Source organism: Aotus nancymaae, unplaced genomic scaffold, assembly GCF_030222135.1.
Source record: "Aotus nancymaae isolate 86718 unplaced genomic scaffold, 86718_ANA_hifiasm-v0.15.2.pri h1tg000040l, whole genome shotgun sequence".
Classification (NCBI taxonomy): domain Eukaryota; kingdom Metazoa; phylum Chordata; class Mammalia; order Primates; family Aotidae; genus Aotus; species Aotus nancymaae.
The window spans coordinates 100,744,474-100,770,905 of record NW_026988454.1 but is presented as its reverse complement, the minus strand read 5'-3'; the positions used below and the strand labels follow the sequence as shown (position 1 = coordinate 100,770,905).

The 26,432-nt window shown below is 32.8% G+C and overlaps 1 protein-coding gene across 1 annotated transcript in view; it reads right to left on the bottom strand.

The window, feature by feature from the left end:
• EYS (eyes shut homolog) overlaps positions 1-26,432 on the bottom strand; it is a 2,025,572-nt gene that overhangs the window by 1,367,174 nt on the left and 631,966 nt on the right. Inside the window, 2 exon segments of the mRNA XM_021676159.2 lie at positions 8,259-8,325; positions 8,327-8,373. Of these exon segments, the coding sequence (XP_021531834.2) occupies positions 8,259-8,325; positions 8,327-8,373 (114 nt within the window).

Genomic DNA, 26,432 nt, shown 5'->3' with positions numbered 1-26,432 from the left:
CCACCGAAATGGAGCAGTCAGTAAGTTATAAACAAAGAAGGGATTAATAGGTCTCATTCATTAACAGAAAATGCAATTAAAATAATGAAATGAATAACTGGCCATGATATTAAAGAGCTTTTAATCTAAAATTCAAAAAAGATAAAGGAATAAAAGAAGCAAAAAATATTTTGTTTTAAATGGTAGATAGAAATATTCACCTGCTCATTCAGTTTCCATATATGCTTGCTGTCAAAATAACCTTAGCATGTTAGCACTTACATTGAACTAAAGGTAATGATTTAATCACCATTCAGGAGAACACAATACTGCTAATAAAAAAAACAGTATTTACTCCCTATTTACTGTTTACTTGCTAGACAGACAAATGAAAAACAAAATTAACATCAACTTTTTTTTTTTTTTTTAGACAGAGTCTTGCTCTGTCACCAGGCTGGAGTGCAGCGGCATGATCTCGGCTCACCGCAACCTCTGACTTCCATGTTCAAGCCATTCTCCTGCCTTGGGCGCCCAAGTAGGTGGGATTACAGGGGTGCACCACCACGCCCAGCTTGTTTTTTGTATTTTTAGTAGAGATGGGGTTTCACCACGTTGGCCAGGATGGTCTTGATCTCCTGACATGATTCGCCCACCTCGAGCTCCCAAAGTACTGGGATTAAAGGCATGAGCCACCATTCCCAATCCTAACATAAACTATTTAATGAATACTTTATTGTTTCTATTGGATTAATATCTTCTTATGGACTCAATATTTTGCAGTTCATTAAATTTATTTGGCCACACAACCAAAATAATATTCATATTGTCACTTTCATTAAAGAAATTTAATTGACTTATTGTTAACATTCTAAATTGATCTGGACTTGACTTTAAGACATTTCCAGAACATTAGAGATGGTTGCTTGTGTACCCCAGCCAAAATATTTTATACTCCAAGAATCTTTAGTACAACTGTAGATTGAGTAGACTGAAGCATTTAATTACAGCATCTGTTGTTCCCCATTGTAGCTTGACACAAGAATGGCTGAAAATGGCCTGTGAAGGCTGAAAAACTAATTGCTCCATTATTTGCACTCTAGTCTTTTTCACTTTATAAGCACTTAAAAATATATACTTAAATCTGCTTTCTAATTACAAGTTCCCATAACAGAGTGTCCTATCCAGAAAACAGCATTAACATTCTGGCTTTCAACACACTTAAGCATTTTTATTTTGCTGAGTTTTGTTCTTCTTTGTTTACTATCTTTTGCAAACATATTTAATGGCTTTTTATATTAATTACTACACATTTAGAGACGTGTCTTTAAAGCTCTAGCAGGTAAGACATTTGCTCAAATAATATGTTCATTTTACTTGTCTGTATAGCTTTAGCAGAATGATATTCTTATTAAGTACTTACTTTCTTAAGAATCAAACAATAATTTGTCAAAGCCTTATTTTTTTATATTAGCTATTGAAAACTTTCTTATTTTAGAAGAAAAGAGTAAGAACTTATTTTTCAGCACCAATACATGATAGAAATACAAGGACAATTGTTTTAACAGTGATATATGCAAAATTACTTTACCCCAGAAGTCCTTCATTTAATGAAATTCAGTATGTACAAGTTTCATTTTAAGAATTACGAGGTCATCAATAATTTAGTTTGATGCCAGTAAATGCACATTTCAAAGTTTGAATTGTGCGTCATACTTTATTTTTTAACTGACAAATTTAAAATGTATATATGGATGGCATACAACATGATGTTTTGATAAACGTATACATTATGGAATGCCTAAATCAAGTTAATTAACACATGTATTACCTCACACATATTTTGTGGTGGTGACAACCCAAAATCTAATCTGTAAGTAATTTTTAAGTGTATAATACATTGTTTTTAACTACAGTCATCATGTTCTACAGGGCATCTTGAATTTATTCCTCCTAACTGAAATTTTGCATACTTTTACCAATACCTCCTTGGGTGAACCTGGAGGACATCATGTTAAGCCAGGCATGTAGAGACAAATACTGTATGATCCCACTTATATGTGGAATCTTGAAAAGGTAAAGTCATAGAATCAGAAAATTGCATATCTTTCTGTAGGTACTAGCATTAACTTTATACAGATTACAGTATCACTGATATATTAATAATAGGTGATTTGCGTGCTGTGGTCTTCTCCACTAAGAAAATAGCCCTTCTTCTGAAATATACTTTGCCTTTTTAAACACTCCACTGGCAAGTGGGACGCTGCCTCAATTTTGAAAGGAACAACATTTACATGGTAGATAGTTATTTTTACTTCCATTATATTTCATCGACATTAATTTTAGAATTTAAAATTGCTAATTGGGTAAGGTTATTGGTTATATACTGGTTAGCACTGATTATAATATTTTTTAAATTGTACTTTAGGTTCTGGGGTACATGTGCAGATCATGCAGGATTGTTGCATAGGTACACACGTGGCAATGTAGTTTGCTGCTTCCATCAACCCGTCACCTACATCTGGCATTTCTCCCAATGTTTTTCCTCCCCAACCTCCCCACCCCAACCCCCGCTGTCCCTCTCTTGGCCCTCCACATGCCTGTGTATTTAGAAGACCCTATCATCTCAGCTCAAAATCTCCTCAGCAAAGTCTCAGGATACAAAATCAATGTGCAGAAATCACAAGCATTTCTATACACCAATAAGAAACTAACAGAGAGCCAAATCATGAGTGAACTCCCATTCACAATTGCTACAAAGAGAATACCTAGGAATACAACTAACAAAGAATGTAAAGTACATCTTCAAGGAGAACTACAAACCACTGCTCAAGGAAATAAAAGAGGACACAAACAAATGGAAAAACATTCCATGCTCATGGTTAGGAAGAATCAGTATCGTGAAAATGGCCATACTGCCCAAAGTAATTTATAGATTCAATGCTATACCCAATAAGCTATCAATGACCCTCTTCACAGAACCGATTATAATATTTTTAAAGAAATAGTTATAACTAGCATTTTTTTTTCACATGCCCAACCCCATTTAGTTCTGGGGGGAAAGATGAGTAAGTGTGCTTAGTCCCAGGGGTGTGTGTGTGTGTGTGTGTGTACGTGCTTAATAATTACTTTTCATATGTAGAAAGAAAATTTTTACTTTGAGGCATTATTTAGTCTCATTTGTTTTACATACAAAACATAAAAATACCACAATTTATTTTGGAAGTATTGGGCATAGAAAGCTTTAATAAAGGTTGCCTTAGAAAGCAATCATTGGCCATGACAACAGACAGGTTAATGACAACAGTGCTTATTGGGAATGACTTCCTTGTATCTTCTTATTGTAACTAAAATAGAAAATTGTGATATTCAAACATAGCAAATATGTATGCAGTCTGTATCCTGTTTTGTTACATGAAAAGCATGAGGTTTTCTTCAGGTAAATTATACTAATTAACTGTATCAGGGAAAGTGAAAGTTATTTTAACATATTAAAAGTTTTTGCTCATTTCTGAAGAAAAATTAAGTTCATAGTAAACAGAAAACAGAATGATAATACCCTTTCCTTCAAAGAGAAATACATATTTGTAGTTTATTTCCTAGGTTCAGTTTCTAAGACTAGAATTGGGAAGGGAGCTCAGATTGAATCCAAGCTAACCGCTTATTCACTCCAGCAGATGAACACTTCATGGAAAAAGAGTTGCATTAAAGAATTTACTTTCCATACTTATTTGTTCCTTTTTAAAAAGAAGAAAAAAGATTCTACAGACATCAAAAAAGATACATAGCATTAACAAAACTTTGTATGAAAGCTATGCTATTTTTGGAGGATCTGTAATTATAAGTACTATAAACTAACATGCATAAAAACACTACATTATTCAGCTTTACAGAAGTAATTGCACCAAGATTTTTCTAATTATTTCCTATTGTTCTCATAAATGGACTATATAATCACAATCCCCTTTTAGGAATAGTTCATTTTTCCAATATGTGCTTTAAAAAGTCATAAGTAGTAATGAAACATAACTTCTATAAAATGACAAAAATGTTCAGACTAGGGGAAATTCTCAGAAAAACACTCAAGGGGTCACATCTTACAATTTCATATATTTGCTAAACAGCAACTGTATATATTACATTTTCAAACATAAATTCATAAATGCATAAATTCATAAAGTTACATATTGTGGCACAAATTTTACTCAAAATTTTTTTTAAAATTATGAATTTAGTAAAATGGAGTCATCTATTATATAAAAAAGATAACATTTTATCAAAATATACGTGAGTGCAAATAAATAACAGATAAAACTTGGACTATATCAACAGAAAGCCACAATTAGCTTAAAAAATAGATTATGATTTGAGCATTTTCTATACCAGGTTCAGCAAATGTTTTCTGTAGAAGATAAGGTAGTAAATAATTTAGAATTTGTAAGCAAAGAGAACATATACTCTGTACTTGTGGCTGAAGCAGCCATTCACCATATAAAAATGAATGAGTACAGTAGTATGTATGAGAGGCACAAAACAGGCACAAGCCTGGATATACTCCCACAGGATATATTTTTCTAACCTGTATCTATTCAATTCCAAACAAGTAAACTTACCAAATTACTAAATCAACTAAAAATGTACCAACTTAATCTTGTGATTTTAATGTGTCTTTCTGGAGTTACATTGTTTATGTGTATTATTTTTATTTTTTTGGGAAAAGGGTTGTTAAATCTCCAACAGGCTCAAAGCAAATGGAGTAAGGAAACATCTACTAAATTGAAAATTATTTGTGTTTTTGCATAGAAATTGAACCCGTAAATGCATTATATATGCACTTTTTTCAAAAATTATATTCATTCATAATAATAAAAAATCAATTCTAGTGAGATACTGAGGAAAGTCTTTCCTATTAGCATTCAAAGGGTAATTCTAATCATACTGGTTGCCCTAAAGAACAAAGTTCCTTAACCTTAGTGGTTTAGCACAGTAACAACAGGTAAATTTATTTATTTTTTATCACTCAGTATAATGGGGGTGTTTTTGGTCCATGAGTATCTTTTTATGTAAGAACTAGGGCCCTATACTCTTCCATCTTTTCGCTTTTCTCTAGTTTTTCAGGCATCTCCCTTCCAACGAGAATGTGGAAGAAATAAAAAAAGTTATAAATGCGAGATATTTTTATGCACCACATTGTAAAATAAACACTTATAACGATATTCTGGTTAGTCAGAATGGTAGTCTCATCTATATACAAGGTAATTACGTTTGTGTCCAGGAGCAAAAGAAAAATATAAACATGCAGGCAGTTTCTGATATACAAGGCATGTTTCCAGCTGAAAGATGTATAAAAATATAAACTGAATTAGAATGTATTTATATCTAGGAGAGGGTATCTATACTGTAAATTTATTTATGTGATGTGATTACCAGAAAAATATTATACATTATTAGGCACATGCATTTTATAATAGTTTAACCTTGTTTTTATTTTGTTTTGATTTGTTTTACATAGAGTTTCACTGAACATGTTAATGTGCCATATAAAGCTAAGGCACTACCACTAACTGAAGAATCCTTTTCATTATAATTAGATCAAAATATTTAATATATGAAGGTTTAAAACATTTATGATTACCTAATATTTCTATTCATGCTTTACATATTCTGTTTTGTCTTAATGTAAAATGTTTTGGTTTTGGCTTTTCTTTTTTACTGTTTTTTATTGGTTTATTTTATAGATGGGGACTTAGTTTGTTGCCTAGGCTGGGGTACAGTGGCACAATAATAGTTCACAGAAGCCTCAACCTAATAGACTCAAACAATCCTCCTGCCTCAGCCTCCTGAGTAGCTGGGACCGCAAGCATGCCACCTCACCTGGCCGATTTTTTATTTCTATTTTTTAGAGATAGGGATTTGCTATGTTGACCTGGCTGGTCTAGAACTTCTGGCTTCAAGCAATCCTTTTGCCTCAATCTCTCAATGTGTGGGGGTTACAGGTGTGAGCCACTATGTCCAGCCTAATGTAAAATATTTTGAATCAGAAATTATTTACAATTATTTTTTAATTAAACTTTTATTTTAGAGTAGTTTTAACTTCACAGAAGAGTTGCAAGGATAGTACAGAGAGATCTTATATACTCCTTAACAAGTTTCCACTGTGTTAATATCCTATGCTACTATAGATTTATCACAACAAATGAACCAATACTGATGTTATTAACTAATGTGTGTACTTTATTTGTATTTCCTTGGTTTTAAGGTAACGTGTTTTTTTCTGTTCCAAGATCTCATACAGGATACCATATTACATTTAGAAGTAATATTTCCCTAGACTTCTCTTAGCTTTCAAAGTTTCTCAGACTTTTCTTGTTTTTGATGACCTTAACAGACTTGAGAAATTCTAGTCAAGTATTTTTCAAAATGTCTGTCAACTGGGATTTGTCTGATAATTTTTTGATGAGTAGACTTGGAAAACTTTTTGAAAGGAAGATGAGAGACAAAAAAGTGCCATTCTCATCACTTCATATCAAAAGTTTATGTTATTAATATGACTGCATATGTTGATGTTATCCTCCATCACATGACTGAGGTAGCAACTGCCCGATTTCTCCACTGTAAAGCTACTCTTCACTCCATGAATCCCGTTTACATGCCAGACTCTTTGAAAGGCCGTCACTATTTGCTGTCTAAATTTAAGGGATGCAGAGTGTTGTTCCATCTCATTAAGTTCAAAGTAACTACATAAATTACTTGGGATTGTGGTATATAAAGATGTGTCTATTATTTCTCATTTATTTATTTAATCATTTATTTCCATTACTATGGGCTCTTACATATTTCTTTTTGGGTACCAATCAATACTCCTTTATTTTGGTGCTCGAATCATTCTAGCTTTGATCATTGGAAGCCCATTCCATTGGCTCACTTTGATTTCATCTCAGTTTTGTTTTTAAGTACGTTCATATCTTCTAGCATTACAATATTATTCATGCTACATTCCATGCCTTTGTCCTAAAATTAGCTAGATCTCTAAGGATACTTGATTTTTTTTTAACTGGAGAATGTATGATAAACCAAAATCTGGGCATTAGAAAAAACTTTATTTTTATAATGAATTCTACCAGCCTGGGCAATACGGTGAAATCCTGTCTCTACAAAAATACAAAAACTACCCTGATATGGTGGCATGCAACCGTAGTCCTTTCTACTCAGGGGGCCAAGTGGATTATGTAAGCCCAGGACACAGAGGCTGCAGTAAGCTATGCTTGCACCACTGTACCCCAGCCTGGGTGACAGAGTAAGATCCTCTCTCAAAAAATAAAAAGTGATACCTAGTACTTTTCCCTCTGTATCTTTACAGATGCATAACTAAATAAGTATATATTGATATCCCACCTACCCAAACATAAAATATTGTCTATTACATAAATATCATATATATGTTATAACACTGTAAATTATAATGCAACAATTATTAACTTTTGGCAGACAGTGTGATATTAATATAACATTTCTCATTTAAATCACATTCAACTAAACAAGCTAGGTTATTCTTATTTTCTTTTAACAGTCAGAAAGCTATAACTTAGTGTATTTAAACAGATGCAAAATATTTGAAGTGGGGCATGCAATCTTACATTTTTCCTAAGTAATTCTAAGATACTTTCTAAGGTAAATGTTATAACACTAAAAAATATCTAAATTAATTTCATTTAGTTGAACAGTTTCAAATTTCATAGCTAAGAAAGATAATAAAGTTCAAAGAAGTACTCCATGAATTAGTTTCTATATACTAGTTGCACTAATATATGAACATATTTATAAGGAAGAGCAAGGATTTATTTAGTTTATGGAGGAAAAATACAATTCCTGAACTAAAGATAAAGAATTAACAAAGTTGAACACTGAAAAATTAAAGACAAATAGTTTAGAAAGAAAAAAGAGAATGTGACAATTTCATGAGAAATTAAATAATATGGAAGAATATTTTAAATATAACATGATAAGCTGGCAATATATTCCTTACTTTTTTATCTTTTGGTTTCACTGGTGACCTTTCAAATAGAATAAGAAACTCAGCTCTTTTAGCGTGCATGTACACAAAACCAATTTCAGTCTCGTTTCTGCCTAAGGAATAATTGGTTGGTCACTTTAGAAGTTGACTTTAAGAAAATGAATGACTAATAAAGTTATTGGAAGACCAAAATGAGTTCAGACAAGAGATAGAAGTGCTTTTTAAAGTTAATTATGTTTGGTCTTCCTTATCCCTTGGTGTTCACTACCTTTAAATGGAGGCACACATTGGCAGAGGTAATTACCAGGTTGGTCAATGCAGGTGGCTCCATTTTTTGCAGGGATGTGAAGCACACTCATCTACATCTATTTTACATCTCATACCTTCAAAAAATAGTAAAAAAGATGTTAAGTGTTAACAAGGCAGGCATGTACTAAGTTGCAATTTTTTTATTTGCACAAGCCTTTAATCGACTTAGGATGATATCTGAAACTGAATTAGATAAGGGTCACATACACTACTATCAGAACCCATTTATTTCACCTTGCTACAAACTGAAGTAACTTCTCTTAGAATTACAAAATGCAGGCCAGGCGCGGTGGCTCACGCCTGTAACCCAGCACTTTGGGAGGCTGAGGCGCGTGGATCACAAGGTCAAGATATCGAGACCACCCTGACCAACACGGTGAAACCCCGTCCCTACTAAAAATACAAAAAAAATTAGCCAGGCATGGTGGCATGCACCTGTGGTCCCAGCTACTTGGGAGGCTGAGGCAGAAGAATCGCTTGAACCCAGGAGGCGCAGGTTGCAGTGAGCCAGATTGCGTCACTGCGCTCCAGCCTGATGACAGAGCAAGACTCCATCTCCAAAAAAAAAAAAAAAAAAAAAAAAAGAGAGAGAATTACAAAATGTACACTAATCTGAGTTTGTAGGCATGCAAAGTGTCTTTAGATGTGAATTTTTCTTTTTTTTTTTTTTTTTTTTGCTGGGAAGTCTAGAGATGATGTATATATTTCAGGTTACTGGAATGCAGATCAAATGTTAGGATAAAAAAATAAAAAAGTAATGAAAATAAAATATTGGTGAATCAATAACATCCTGATATATGTCCCTGAGAGCTAATTTTTTTGCTTGTTTCTTTTGAGATGGAATCTCGCTCTATTGCCCAGGCTGCAGTGCAGTGGTGTGATCTTGACTCGCTGCAACCTCCGCCTCCCAGGTTCAAGAAATTCTCCTGCTTTAGCCTCCTGAGTAGCGAGGATTACAGATGCACATCACCATGCCCAGCTAGTTTTTCTATTTTTAGTAGAGACAGGGTTTTACCATATTGGTCAGGCTGGTCTTGAACTCCTGACCTCAGGAAATCTATCTGCCTTGGCCTCCCAAAGTGGGCCACTATGCAAGGCCTTAAATGTTCTTTATAAAACACAGTTACTTAATGTTATTTACCAGCAAAACCATTGGTAATGGGTAGATGCATTTGAAACCACCCATGAGCTTTGTAGATATAATATTATGGTGCCAGTGTAATCAATTACATTTTTTTCTAGTAATTTTACAATGTAAACCTATACAGAAAGAAAATAAATATCCATTAACTACATACTCTTAGCATTTTTAAACTGTTGTCCAATTCATATTTTTAATTCATCCTTCACTTAGAGCTGAGCTTTAATATTGTACTACTGAGATTGCCTAATTTCTCAGCAGTTGAAAATTATAGCCTCAAATGACACTAAATTGATTTTTATGACTTATGACAGCTCATTTTCTTACCAATTCATAACAATAGTAGAAAATTGACATTGACACACTGCAAATTATTAGCAAGTTACAAGAATGAAAACATTACTTTTCAAAAAAATTATCTAAAACAGTAACATGAATTTAAAAAGAAGAAAACATACATCAAATTAATATAATAGGAATCAACATACTAAATAGAAAATATGACTATTGTCACCGACAAAATAAAATATTCAGTGAAAAGCTGATACTAGAACATCAAGTTAAGCTGAGAAAAAAGTGAGTATTAAAAAGAATTATGTGAATGAATACTTTTTAAACCTTAAGTATATTCACTTGGTTATTTATGAGTCAATTTTTGAGAAAAATAATGACACAATATATAAGCCTTTACAAAAGGAAAAACGTGCTTTGTATACTAAATATTTCTATCTCTGTGACAATGTAAAACTGTAGTTAGAATAATCCAAGCATCAATTATGTATTATTCCACAGAAAAATAATATGCATACACATGAGACAAATAATATTTTCTGAAATTAAAGAATAACTTCGATCTCAAGTTAAACTTCAGTGATCATAGTTATGGTTAGCAAGCCTGCCTGACTTGAAATTCATTTTGACACAGTCAGCTAAAGGTTCTGTAAAGGTAAACACAAGTACTACAGTTTGTATAGTGATCACTTAGGCATTTACCCACCTTAATCTCACAGTTATTATTTACAAAATGCAAAGGATTCACTTCATTATAAATACATCACTGATGCAACATGCAACTAAGTCTAACATTATTTTTAGTATATGTAAGATATTCAACTAGGCTGCAAAAAGTCAATGTATTCCAGAATGCTATCAAGTATTTATTCTTTTTGTTTTTATTTTTTCTTTTTGTCTTATTTTTGTTTTGGTGTGGAAACATCAGCTTACTGTCATCTCAGCAAACCAAAGAAAACTCAGATTTCCATTATTTCCTTAAAATTAAAACACTGTTTATACATTACTGTATAGTGTTAATCAAATTTACATTCTTTGATATCTTTTCATTCGAAAGCATCATATTATACACATTTGGGTATTATCTACGATTTAGGAACAAAAAACTTCTCAGCTTCTGTTTCATTAAATATGAACAAAACTAATTCACATATTCACAAGTTATTTTAGATATTACTTTAAAAAACAGCGATATATTTTCAGCAAAGTTACTTAAGAACATGTAGTGAAATTTATCTTTTGTTTACCTTCGTTACTTATCATCTGAACTTCCTTTTAAATCTAAAAAGTTATCTACTTAGTGACTCTTTGATGAAAGTCAGAGACCACCTCTCAATATGGAAGGTAAAAATACAAATTAATTTATTTCCCAGGCTCAGGTACCCCTACATGTGAGTATGTAGTCAAAAGGTGGTTTATCTGATGGACCCACTGTGGAATTTGAAAGAAAGTTGGTGATGTAAAGAAGCATCGATTTAAGATAGCTCTTTTTTGCACAGGTGGGAGTGCCACAGAAATCATAACCAAATTTCAAGGGCCTCAGGGACTGCACTGCCATAGTGTCATCTAGTGTTAGTGGCATCCCTCCCCCACTGATACTGTGACATCATATTTGGTGTGTCCCTGTCTGCTGCTTTGGGCCCCTCTATATCATTTTTCTAAATCTGATTCTAGAGACTTCTACAGGTTCTACAGGTAATAATCTTTCAATAATCTGTAAATTAAATCCTTCCCTAATTAAGCCCACCTGAGTAGATTTTGAGCACCTACAATGAATAACTCTATTACTGGTATTACAATTTTTGCCAATGTTATTAAATACTATATTTACATTTTACAGATGAAACAATCAGGAAGTTTTAAAAGAATTTTCAGTTATTTTAGTATATATTTTAAAGTTAATAAATCATTTTTGTTAATCTATATGTTATTTTCTTCTATTTTCAGTAACAGAGAGGGTTACATACACCAACTTTTGAAGTTAGAAAAATTCTTTTATTTTTTCTTGGGATTTCTTTGCCTGGGTTTGCTTGCTAGGTAATACTGATCTCATAGAATTACTTGGAAAGAGTTCTATCTTTCTTTTTTTGGAAAAAGTTTGCATATGGTTGATATTATTTTCTCTTTAAATATTTAATCACACACACCAGTGTAACCATCTGAGTCTTTGCGTTTTTGGGTTGTAATTATCTATTATATTTCAGTCTCTTGTTGCATTTGCTGTTTTTTCTATTTGTTCTTAAGTTTCTGTAACTTGTGTCTTAGAATTTTCATATTCCTTCTAAGCAATGCAATTTGTTGGTATAAAATTGTTTATATTATTTTTTATGACATTTTTGACATTTTTGTAGTGTTGTGAGATGTTTCCTGATTCCTGTTTTTGATAATGTGTGCCCTCTTGCCCTCTTTCCCTAGTCTAGCTGAGTTTGTTGTTGCCTTCAAAGAACCAACTATTACTAATTTTTCTATTTTATTGACTTCTGAATCTTGTCTTAGTTTCCCTTTTTCACTTACTTTGGATGTAAATTGCTTTTAATTTTTGAGCTTAAGGTAGAAATATAGATTATTAAATTTAGGTATTTATTTCCTATGTAAGCACTGAGAGCTACACATTTCTATCTAAGCCCCTCTTTAACTCAGTGTACATTTGGGTATTTTATATTCACATTCATCCCACAAAAGAAATTTTCTAATTTTCCCTATGCTATCTTCTGTGACCGATGGGTTATTTATAAGTGTTGTTCATTTTCAAGTACTGGCATATTTCCCCACATCTTTTAGGTACTGATTTGTAATTAATTCAATTGTAGTTTTGTTTTACATAAAACATGCTGCCCACATGAGGAGTGCTCTGTGTACATTCATGGAATGTGCATGTTAGAAAGAATACGTATTTTGCTATTGATAGAGTTTTCTGTAACTGCCAGTTAGACAAGTTGGCTGATTTACAACTCCTCTATATATTTACTGATTTTTCATATAATTGTTATATTAATTATAAGGTTACTGAAATCTCCAACTATAATTGCTAAATTCTGTATGTCTCCTATGAGTAGTGATGGATTTTGCTTCAAGTATTTTTGTGTTTTGTTGATAGATACGTATACATTTATTATTGTGATAGCTTTCGATCATATTTTCCTTGTTACTAAAAAATATTTAAAGCTGATTTTGTCTGATATTAATAAAGCCTCCCCCACCCCACTCTCTTATGCTTACCAGTTACATGGTGTATTGTTTAAAGATCATGTTACTTTTAACCTATTTGAGTCTTCAAATATAAGCACAGAGTTTGATTTTGCTTTTGCTTTTTTTGAACAGTCTGGCAAATGTTTTGCCTTGTAATTGAAATGAGCCCCAGTGTTAGTTTTAGCAGACAAAACTTGAAATCAGCAATTATGAGTATGTTAAAGGAATTAAAGAAAACCATAAAGATTTAATTAACATATGACATAATATGAAATCACAACAGAAAAGTTAAAAAAACTATAAAATATTTGTTATTTAATAGATAATTAAAAGGAAATTCTACACCAGAAAATCAAGGTAAGTTTTTTTTTGTTTTTTTGAGATGGAGTCTTGCTCTGTCACCAATTTGGAGTGCAGTGGCACCAAATTGGCTCACTGCATCCCCCACCTCCCAGGTTCAAGAGATTCTCTTGCCTCAGTCTCCTGAGTAGCTGCAGCTACAGGCATGTACTACCACACCCGGCTAAATTTTGTGCTTTTAGTATAGATGGAGTTTTGCCATGTATGGGGATCACTCCACCAGCGTAGAGACCCCTCCGTGTCTCCGCCATTACAGAGTTAGAGCCCGGACATATTCTCCCCCCACTGAGGGCAGTCGAGCTGAGGAAAAAAGAAGGAACTGATAGAGGCCTGAGTTTGCAGACGCCTATTCTTGATCCACTGAGCTAATGGCATGTCTGGGTGAGGCCTGCGTGACTATTTACGAGACTATTGTCTCTTGAAGTTCCTGTTCTGGGCTGGTTTTATGACTCTGTTTATCTGCATTCACTAAATCCTGTGATCGTTCACGTTACTAGAAAAACACTACCCCTCAAATTATCGCTTGCCTTGATGTTATTTACCGTAACTGTAGTCATTGATAAGAGGATAAGAATCTTTATAGGATAAGAATCTTTTGTTTGTTTTGGGTTCAGCGATCTTTAGATAAACCTGTATGCTACCCACTCCCATGCTTACTTTGTAATTTTCTGTTCCCTCCTGATAAAACTTTTGTAATGGGACCTACGTCAGTCACTGTATGAAAAAACATATATAAGCTCCTGTGCACAAAGAATAAATTGCTGATCTGAGCACAGCTCATTTCAGACCTCCAGACCCATTTTTCTCTATCTCTCTTTTCTTCCGCGCACTCTCTCTTCCAGGTATTAGGACCCTCTTGCTGGTCAAGAGACCCCCGGCAGACGTGCCGATCTCACAGACCCCAACAGCCATGTTATCCAGGCTGCTCTCAAACTCCTGACCTCAGGTGATCTGCCCGCCTTGGCCTCCCAAAGTGCTGGGATTACAGGCATGACCCACCATTCCCGGTGGAAGAGTTTTCTGAGTTCAGTAGCAAATATAAAATGCCAGAAGAAAGAATCAGCAAATTTCAAGATAGATCCAGGGAAATTACATGTGATATCTAGAACCTACTGTCACCAAGTGGAATGAGAAACAATCCCAGAAAAGTTCACTTTACTGACAAATTATTAAACATTTTGCATTACATGAAAATAGATGAATACATTTTTCTCTTTATCTGCCACCATCATCTTGGATTTACAAAAGCCTTAACTATTTAATTTTTCTCCTTTTGCATTCAGGGTTTCTTATACTGATATAAGCAGTATCCCTACCTCCGTAGCTCAGATCCTGACTTTTTACTCACATCTTAGTGCCATTTTCAAACTTAATTCTTGTCATATGCTTACCTCAAGTAACACATCTCACAAAACTAAATATTTCTCTAATTAAAATGCTATTATTTTCAGTGTATTATAATTCAAATATTTGATAATAATTTACTGATAGCTCCTTAGGTGAAAAATCTACAATTTTTGATTGTTTGTTCCATATCTGAAAATTTAGAGATGAATGTCTATTACTAATTATAACATATACCAGCAAATTATATTTGCAGAGGAAGATTAAATGCAAATCTTATTTTTTATCATTTTTGTGTGTCATTGTCACATTTTTCTATTCTTCATCAGGAATCATAGCCATAACTTTAACATATTTTAGCACAGTGAAAAGGTGTAAGTCTTATTAAAAAGAAATGAGGCAAATGAAACCTTCACATTAAGAACATGTTTGTGTCATACAAATGAACATCATTCAGATAATGATTGCTACATATCAATTTAATCAGTTTATTTTTGGGAAAGAGTTGTTGTCCAGTCTATTAAAGAAAATAAAACTACTAAATCCTAGAATAATTAAAAATTTGATTTGTGTATTTTCTACATATACCAATATCTGAATGAAAATTCAACATTTAAATGTTTACATGTTTATAAATACATGTTTTATATATTTGGGTGTTATATAATTTAGAACAATTTTCTTCAAAATATTTTCACTAAAATTTTTCAATTCATATACATCTGTATTAGTTTTATACACATTCATTACATAGTTTACTATTTATAATTATAGAAATATCTGCTTTTCTCATTTACAAGCATTTAATTATATATTCTGAGTAATTGCTCTCTATTGCGTGCTTAACCTAATCATTCATCTTTCTGCTCTCTGAAAAATCCTTTAAAGTGTCAGTAAGTAATTTAAAAAGAACTCAATATTCAAGAGCAAAGAGATTGATGGAAGGAGGGTGTCTACAGCAACTGGATATTTCACAAATTTCAATTTGATGGAGGATTACAGAGATTAGAAGAAGAAACAAACAAATCTGAGGTGGCATCAGAAATGGAGTGATCTTCATTCTTGAGTCCTAGATACAGATAAAGTTCCCCCTTTTGATTCTTAATGAAATTCAGTGGACAATAAAGTAGGTTCAAAATTTATAATTATTTTCCTCAAAGAAAGATAGATAAATATCACACCTACAAAACAAGAATGAGATTATAAGTAAAGGGAAAAATTCAAAGAATAAAAAGACACATAAATATTAGCAGTAAAGTTGTGGAAACAAAATTCATTGTAAGAGTAAGAAAAGAGAGTGAAAAAAACTTGCAATAATGTATTGCAAAATCATACTAAAAGAAAACATGTGAGACAAATTAAGTCATATATAAGAACAATTCAAGAAGTCCAAAAATCACACCGAGTAATGAAAATAATAAAAACAAAACTTCTTAAATATTCTAAAGAAGTTACTTTAAGATATACACCAGAAAGATCAGTGAGATAAATATAAAAGAGAAGTAGAATATGAAACTATTTATTTGAGAAATTCAGTGATGAGATATTCTATAATAGCTGAGACACTGACTGTCGTAGAAACTAAAGTCAGTGAACACTGAAGAAATTATTGTTTCAAGAAAGGTTCTGCAGTTGGATCCATCATACTTATAAAATGAGTATTAACCTGTAGTATATTTGTAATTTAAAGTGATGTTAATAAACTATTAATTATTAAAGATTAATAATTTAAGTTAGATCATTACTAATTAATTTTTAATTAAGAATCCAGGCCGGGCGTGGTGGCTCAAGCCTGTAATCCCAGCACTTTGGGAGGCCGAGGCGGGTGGATCACGAGGTCAAGAGATCGAGACCATCCTGGTCAACATGGTGAAACCCTGTCTCTACTAATACAAAAAAATTAGCTGGGCATGGTGGCGGGTGCCTGTAATCCCAGCTACTCAGGAGGCTGAGGCAGGAGAATTGCCTGAACCCAGAAGGTGGAGGTTGAGGTGAGCCAAGATCGCGCCATTGCACTCCAGCCTGGGTAACAAGAGTGAAACTCAGTCTCAAAAAAGGAATCCAATGAGAAATTTGAGCAGAAATTTTTAAAATGCTCAAAGAAGGCCATGGTCCAAATATAAAGCAAATTAAATTAAGACTTGATTTGAACAATCTATTCAGGGTATAATAAAATAAATTGCTTTGTCTTAAAGCTAAGAAATGTTGTCCTTCAAAGGGACTTGGACTACAAAATGGGATATTCTAGCTTCACTTTGGCAGTGAAGAATATTAATATATACATAATAATGTAAATGTTTATTACTGATATTCCATTTTTAAACTCAACATTTAAACAAAGCACAGAAACTTTCATTATACTTAATATATTTGAGTGTAATATAGTCAAATAATGGCAATGTAAACACAGAATATAGGTCATAGAATTTAGTAGGTGGAAAGGTTAATAGGGAGACAGGTAGATAGAATGGTATGGGCACTAATTCCCTTAATTTTAATAAAAGTCCAGATAGTTGTTCTGGATTTAATTAAAACATATAATATTAATGTATTATTTAAGTTAATGTAGTCAACCTAAGAATTAAAATTAATAATAGAGGCTGGGCATGGTGACTCACCATGCCTGTAATCCCAACACTTTGGGAGGCTGAGGCAAGCAGATCACTTGAGGTCAGGAGTTCCAGCCTGGCCAACATAGTGAACCCTGTCTCCACTAAAAAATATATACAGAAATTAGCTGGATGTGGTGATAGGCACCTGTAATCCCAGCTACTCAGAGGCTGAGGCAGGAAAACTGCTTAAACTCTGGAGGTGGAGGCTGCAGTGAGCCAAGATCATGCAAATGTACTCCAACCTGGGCAACAGAACAAGCCCACATCTTAAAAAAAAATACTGACAAAGTTGGAGAGGAACTTGGTGTAATTAGTTTACAAAAGGTTTATCTTTCATAATAGAAAGTCAATAAATATGCAATTATATCTCAAATTTAAAAAACAGATGTATGAGCAAATCAAAGGAATAACAGAAATAATAAAATAAGGCAGTATTTTTATAAGTTTGTCTCTTTTAGCAGACTTAAAGGTAAGAAGAATTGGTTTGGGAATCCATTGCTTTTTATTGGAAATTCCCTTGATTTTTATTTACCATGTTTAATACATGTTTTTTCTAACTTTTTAAAATATTGCAATGTTTTCAATAATACCTTATGAAAATGTTTCACTTGTCCTGAAACACTTGAATTTAAATGGATAAATATACACAAGATTAGTTTGACGTTCATGAACACAACTAGGTCTCTGAGTATCATTAAGTAAACTAGGATCTATAATTTTCAATTTTATAATAAAAAACACAAAGAAGTTAAAGTTATGTTTAAGTCTCAATTTAAAAACTCAATTTTCTATCATGCTGTATGTAAAGCTTTCTGTGATATACTTACCATATTTGATTCTTACAACATTTCATGAAACTATTCCATTTAATTCTAACAAATTCATTTCACTATATTTTTGGGTTAATTTCTAATCAGTTCCTCTACTTGAATAAGGAATGTGTCCATAATACTGATAGTCTATGAAAATAATGAATCATATAGCAGCAAAAATATTGATTGAACAAGAGATAAATCTGGAAAAAATAAGCTCCCTTAGGAAAATTTAAAATCTGATGTTTGTCAAATATCCTTACCAATTATCTAACAAATTTATATATATAACTTAACTTTTGGAGAGCCTGAAGCATAGCATTTCTATTCAACTCAGTTATAAATACCATAGCTAATATGCCAAAACAGGGCATGATTTCCATCTTACAAAAAAAGAAAACATTGTTTCTTTACCTGTGAAAAATATTGTATTGTTTCTGTGCATCTCTTTTGCTGTTATTTTAGATACCAGGGATTTTCAGAGAATAACTTTGTTCTTCTAAAATTGCTTATTTTAGTGTACTGTTTATGTATCCTTGTGTCAAACCAGCCGAGTCACTGGTTTTATAACTTTACATCTGCTCACTTTAATTCCCATAACAACCTTATGAGGGAATGCCATTATCTCCTTTTAAAGGTATGTAATTTAAATGAATAGAAGTGATACAACTTGTTATGTATCTAATCTGGAACATGATAGACTTGTATTTTAATTCTAAGCAATCAGCTGCTGATTGTCTTGTTATTTATACTTCATTTTAATAGGATCTCTACTCCATAGAACCATCTATTTCTGGTTATTCATGTACTTAGAATAATTCTTTTGGTTAAAAAGTGGCGTGTAGCTTTCCCTTCAGCTCCTATTCTGGCTTTATCTTGCTGTTAACATGCTACCTGTTATGATGTCTCCCGCTAAGTGTTTTGGGCCGATCAAATCTAACCGAAGGAGTTTTACCAAGCACCACTACAAATAGCTGAGAAAAAATTTCCAAAGCAAACCAATCCTGGAGACTTCCTGCGATTATACCAAACCAACTGGCAATCTATTATGCTCCCATCTGTGTATGCAGGACAGGCCTTGTCCTGACGGCGATTTGAGAACAGATGAAATAGAACTCAAGAGTTTAGTGTCAAAGTAGAAGCTAGAGACCATCAAAACTTCATACAGCAGTGAACAACTGAGTTTAAACAAATGTTCAAGATGAGATAATTTAGTGGAAATTGAGAAGCTATTGTCACAGCAAAAGTTTAACGAGAAAAAGTTAAACAATGGAGAAAGATTTTATTCAAGGCTATTGCAATGAAGGAGAGAAGCCAAAAATCAGTCTGATCTTGACTCCACTGTAACAATGGCTGAGAGAGTTTTTAAGAGCTGGGGTGAGAGAGCTCATAGGTCATATGCATTTCCCATTTAGCCTTAACCAAAAGAAAATTAGGGTTTTGTTTTTTTTTTTCAATCTTCAAGTCAGGAGGTAGTTTTACAACTTGGATCAAGGTGCCTACCAAAATTAGTCTCCTACCCTCCTAAAGAGCCTGGGAGATACAGATGCTATCTTCCTCAAAGATTGCACTTCAAAGGGATGGCTCCCAGGTCCTTGAGAAAGACAGTCTGGGTTCTTAAATGAACAAGAGGCTTTTAAAGAGATTTATACCCCAAAGAGGCAAAGAAAGAATTTATAATTACTGGGTTCTGAAGTAAATTCTCTAAGAAAATGGAGGGGAGGAACTTTGGTCATGAAATCATTTGGATCCTGTGAAGAAGTAACAAGAGAAGAAGGTAAGGAAGAAACTGTCTGAAGTTTAGTCACGCTGAAGGAAACCTTAAGGCTGTCTTGTGAGAAATACCCTTGGTGAAGATTCCTACAGTCCTCAAGTTCCCAAAGAGTGGAAGGAAATAATGAAATATTTATTTATAATATTAACATGATACACACACATACCTTCTTAATTAACATGATATTCTAAATTTCTGAGGAAATGTGTGTGAGAAGATATGTACGTGAATATACATATATACACACATATATATATACATATATACACACACACACACACCTTCCTCTGAGGTCAGTGTATGTATATATGTATACACACACACACACACACACACACACACACGTAATTTCTTAAAAATGTATGCTTATAAAAAATACCTTCTAGTATCCATGGCACTTAGAATAGCTACCGTTTGATGTTAGTGCTCAAGAAAACATTGGTTAAATGAGTGAAAAATTGACAGACTAAATGCAGATAAATGGCAATGATATTCTATCTGTAAAGAACAGATAATCATTTTTCATCCTGTTTAGGACAAATCATTAACAAAACAATAAAATTCCAAATGATGTAATAAATATCATAACGAATGCCAGGAACAGAATTTGTGATTGAGTCTTTCCAATTTCAGATTGTGTTCCACATGATTTGGCAACAATAGGCTGCATTTAAGGTGTACATGTATATAATTTTAGAGCTTTTACTGCCAAAATGTAGACTGAATTTAAATGAGATTTCAATTTGATTCAGTGAGCTGTAGTAAAATCTCCACTTGTTTGACAAATAAATTATTAAGCATAAGTAGTTTGAACACATTCAATAAAATAGCATTCATGTATCCTTTTAGTTTCTAGGTAGACAAATTAAATAATGAACACTATACCTCTCATTATTTTAAAATAGACTTTGAGTTTTAGAGCAGTTTTAGGTTCATGGCAATGTTAAGCAGAGGATAGAGAGATTTCCCATATACTCATTCACTCCACACATGTGTAAGTCTCCCATTTTCAACATTCCCCACCAGACTGGGGACACTTGTGACCATTGATGAACATACATTGACATATTAAACACTTTAAAGTAAGTTTTGTGTGTTCATTTCTAAATAATTTTTTTCCTATTTCTAGGTTTATGTTTCAATTCTGCCTAAAATACACAAACACACACATTTAATTTCATTTTTAATTGTTTAACTAGACTTTAATCTGTTTCTTAATGATATTTACTTCCCTCATATTTCTTCAATTGCTTGCATCATCTGGGCTAACTCGCAGTGATATTTTTCTACTCATAGGAACCATCATGTAGGAATGATCTAGTGACCAAAAAGCAATTCAAATAATTAGAGTTCTGTTTCATGCATAGTATCTCAAACATTCTATGCTTTCTTTACTGAGTTTTCAATTTCTTCTTTTCTTCATTTTTTTGTGTTTTGTCCTAAATCATGAAATGTTTTCTATTTTCTCCTGTCCATTGGATGCCATCTTTATTTTTGTTTATTCATTCTTTCATTAGAAAATATATCTTTCTATCTATTTGTGTAACTGAAACCATCAAGTGATTTCCAGAAACATCAACCATATCATGACGTCTACATGATAGACTCCCAAATCAAAATCTCTCCAGTCCTGGAAACCCCTGGCTTCAATGCTTAATTAAATATTAGTTTAAAACGCCACTTGGATATACACTAGGCATCTCAAATTCAACATGGGCAAACAAAACTCTCTAAACAGCTTTACCTTCCCTCTTTCTTATTAACTGTGATAAATTACAAAACCCGAGAGTTATTTTTATTGTTCCTCACCCCTGCTGAATTATTAGTAAACCCTGGCAACTTTATGTCTAAAAATGTCCCAAATCTGTCTATCTCCATCTCTACTACCAATATCTTAGTTTGTTATAATTATCCCCCTCCCCATTCAGGACAACGGTTGTTTTAACTCTCTTTCTGCTTTAGCTCTTATTCTAACTCTAACCCAGTCCACAACACATCCAGAGTTCTTTAAATGTAATATAATTAGGAAATACAAATCCAGTATGAAAGCTTCTGGCAGTACTCCAAACTCCTTACCTTATATGATAAGGCCCTGACAACCTTGAGTTTACAACACATAATAATCCTTTCTTGCTTACTTATTTTCCAGCCACACTCAACTTCTTTAGATTATCTTACCAAACACATTTTTACTTGACTTTCTTGCACTAGCAGACTTCTATCACTGGAAAGTCTTCTCTGGAGGATAACCCATTCTTATCCAGTTTTTGGTGTAAATGGAAACTGCTTAAAAACGATTATCTTTACCATCCAGTCACTTCTCTCATGTCGCCGTATTTTACTTTGCTTTATAAAGTTTATTACACACACAGATATGCATCAATATGTGTATGGGTATTTATTTTTATTTGCTTGGTTTTCCTCCCAGTAGAAAATTAGCTACATAATACCAAGTACTTTCACTTCCATCCTTAACTGTTTCCCTATTAACAAAATAGTCACAGTACAAAGTTGGACCACATTAAATATTTTAAATAAATTAATGTATTCTTGGAAGGCAGGGTCCGTTATTAGTATATAAAAATTACATAGAAATGCAACCATCTGTTAATATACAAAACAAAGAAAAAAAATAGAACTTAATTTACATATTTTACAATTTTCTGAAATCATATGCAAATGTCTTCTCATCTTCAATATTTATTAATAATGTCATTATTAAATCTGGTCACTAATTATTAATCTAGAGGTGGAAGCTAGTTTTTTGAACCAAGTGTTTTCTTGGCTCAAACATTCACAGACCCAATAGGTCTCAGTGTGGTCTGTGTTATCACCATCAAATTTTTTAATATATATTTTGGTTTGTGGAATGTATTATAAACTATATGTATTCTAAACAAAAGTCTTACTTCAACATAAAAACCTCACTGCATAACATAATATATGACATTTCTTCCTAAGTAGAAAAGAAAAAGTTAGGCCGTAAGTACTATTACTGTGGTGGAAATGCAGTATAGAATATGGTCAGAAAAGTTGGGGGAAATGCCACATAATTTCAAATCAAGTCAGAGCAGTAGCTCTTTCACTTACAACCCAGCTCAGAATAATGGCCAAAAGGTATCTGATTCACGGAGTTTGGGAGAAGGTCAATACTTTCACCAATGATGTCATTAAATGAGGTAGAAATCTAAAGGTAAAGGAAATGTCTCTTCCATGCTTAGTTTTCACTCAGAGTAACTTTGCCTTAAAACTCTTGGCCCTTTCTTACTCCAATTTTTCCTTCCCAAAAATGGCACAAAGAGTTACCGAAATGGTGAGAAATAGCCACTGGCTCAAAGTTGTTAGTTTACAGCTAATCTTTCAAAGTTGGCAGAGGAGTAAATCACTGTCTCTTGCCTTCCTCAGTGGTACCGGCAAGAAGCAATAGTCTAAATACTATGCTTTGCGGACTGGATATACGCATTTGTATTTTACACTAAGCTATATCCTCCTATATTGTATTATTAATATATATATTCCTCTGAACTATGTTGAATGGAAAAAATATGAATTATATTATGGTCCAAACTCAGGTAGAGAAAAAGAATGCTATTTCTTGGTTCAAACACTCACAGATTCAACAGGTCTAAGTGTGGTCTGTGTTTCTGTAATACCAGAAGTCGACTTTCCTTCTATTGCCAATAATGTTCCCCTACAGAATTCACTGTGATTCTTTGTGTGAGTAAGCCACCAGGAAGCTCCTAGGCCTCTTTCCTTTTGACTAAGAATTTTGGTGTGCCAAGCCTACAGGTGACTAATAACATAATGGGGAAAGTGAGTTTATAGAGCAGGTGGCAACTAATAGGCATCTATAAAATTTGGGGTGACCAAATAAAATCATCACAGGAAACCTCTTATACATTAAAAGTTTTCTAACTGTAATACATTTTTTGATGAGAAATACTTATTTCTCAGATAATAATTAACTTTTTTTCAGTGTTAAAAAAATAAATCACAGGATTTACTTACTTAAAAGTATTTGGGAAAGCAACAACTTTTAAATGGAAATACACAAAATCAGCTTTATAGTAATTCTTCACACTATTGCCACACATGCCTAGGAAACTTTGAGAACTGGCAATTGGCCTTGTAAACTAATATGTTTGACAATACATAGAAGACATACATATGTGTCACATGTATTCGTTTTCAATCCCCATACTTACTACCTCTTTTTTCACTATGGTCATTGCTATTATAACCTACCCAATAGGTGTAAATTTCATTGGCTCTCTACATTATTTACAGAAATCTACAATTGAATGGAACTACTGCAAAATAAGCATATTGACTATCTTTACTTTTTGTTCAAACATCTCAGTTTAATTAGTTCAAATACAATCACAAAAATAAGGAGGCTAGGGACATCACTGCTTGTTGATGGACATAGCATTTTCAAAGCCACAGAGTCTGAGCTTAGCTTAGTACCATGCCTTTTCATTTTAGATCCTACAGAGATTCCTCATATCAGTAGACAGTTAATCAATTTCTTAATTAAATATTACAAATTGCCACTGTCCTAACATGTATATTGTTACTAGAATAAGAAGATGAAGCCAATAAAATTATGTAAATTTCTTAAAGGTGTGACTCATGTAAAAATTATTTTTGATCATACCTTTAGCAATTTTGAACCTATTTCCAGGTTATGTACAATTGGTAATAACAAGATTACTCTTGGCAATTATACACTTGCAGATTTCCTAATAGTCTATCAGATGAAATAATAATATAGAAACCCATTTTCCTATAATGCTCAGTCTCAGAAATGAATACTTTTTTGTATAATGAAGCAGGAGTTTATTAGGCATGTCATCAGAGTTGAAAGGAAAAGTACAACATATCTATTTCATGGTACAGTAGACTTTACATCAGAGTGCTTTAGAAAGAAGATATTAGATTTACAGAAATAATCATCTCCATTTTTAGTCAAAATTACAACACATTCAAAAGACTGAGTACGAATTGATTCAAGCTTGAATTCATCAGGGAAGCTATCTAAATTGGTTAAATTTTATGCTTTCAAATCCGTTCCTTTGTTAGTAGACATTTGCTAATCATGCGCTAATCTCATGGCAGTGAAAGTATTTCATTCACAAATAGTTACATATTGCAAAGATAGTAATGATATACTGTGCATGTAATAATTAGGAAATGGACTATGAAATATCTGCTTAACAATATCAAACAGGACTGGTCATTTAAATGTGATATGTAATACTTAGCATGTAGAATTATTATTCCTCAAAAGACAGAGTAGAGAAAGCTCATGATCTATTTACTAACTCTACTTTTTCTCAGTTTAGGAAAATGACCTTGTTAGGGGGAAAATGACAATATACTTTCAAGAATTAAGAGATCTACTTCCATTAGACTAATCTTAATAATCTGTGTCTGTTGGATCAAACTAAAGAAAGGAAGAGAAGTAGAGAGTGAGAAAGAGAGAAAGTTAATTATATACCCAAAGGGACCAAGAGACATATGTGTGGATAATTCAATTGGAAATTTCTATTTCTAACTAACCCAAAGTCCCAGAGCAAGTCATTTCTAAAATCAGGCTTAAAATACAAATGTCCACATGCAAGGACAGGATATTCTTTCTGAATAGCTGGACATAATTAAACGATTATTCTTTCTTAGTCCCTGAAAATTGGAGTCTAACACAGACATTAAAGGGTTAAAAAAACACATTTAATGAAATCTAAGATGCCACAGATTGCTCAATTCACCACGTTTGCCAAACACGTCATTAATTATTAGCTCTCTAGTTTTAGAAATTATAATATGTGAAGAAATACAGTAAGTGTCCTATAGAATGTATAAAATATTGTCAAAGTCAGAAATCAATGGATGTATGAGTTGGGGTCCAGATAAGAATTCGAAATTACATTAGTAATTTGAACAGAAAAAATTTAATACACATAATTATTAACTAGAAAACATAATTAACTACTAGGAGGAGCAAAGAGACACCTAAAACATAGAAGCATTTGGGCTTTCCTAATATTTGCATGTAATATCTCCGATTGCATAAAGTTGTCCACCCATGGACAGGATAATGCAAAAGTACCATGGCAGTGAGAAAACCCTCCTACTAAACTTGCCATGTTTTAAAAATATTCTGTTTCCTGTTTTGAATAATTTTAATATCTTGTTATTTACACATTATATGACAAGCATAGCATCATCTAATAATTTAATCACAGTTTCTGTAAGTAATATGCTTCTTCAAGAGGCAGCTGTTAATTCTATACATGCTACCAAGTTAATAGTATGAAGGTAGGGTTAATATCCTCAGGTCACTGCTACTTCCTGGACATTAATTTCTAGTCATATAAAAATCACTGCACTCCAAAGACTAATGACAGTTTTTGACATTATCTTCTACACCCTCATTGCATTTCTCCTTCTCTTAGAAACTTTTTCTGGTATACTGAAGATATTATTGCCTGAAAGAGCTTCTTTTTCAAACCAAATCTGTCATCTTGTCTAATGCCAACATATATTTAGAGCATCCATGAAATAAGTGCATTTCTCATTTTCTCCACATTCTACTTTCCAGTGGAGTCAA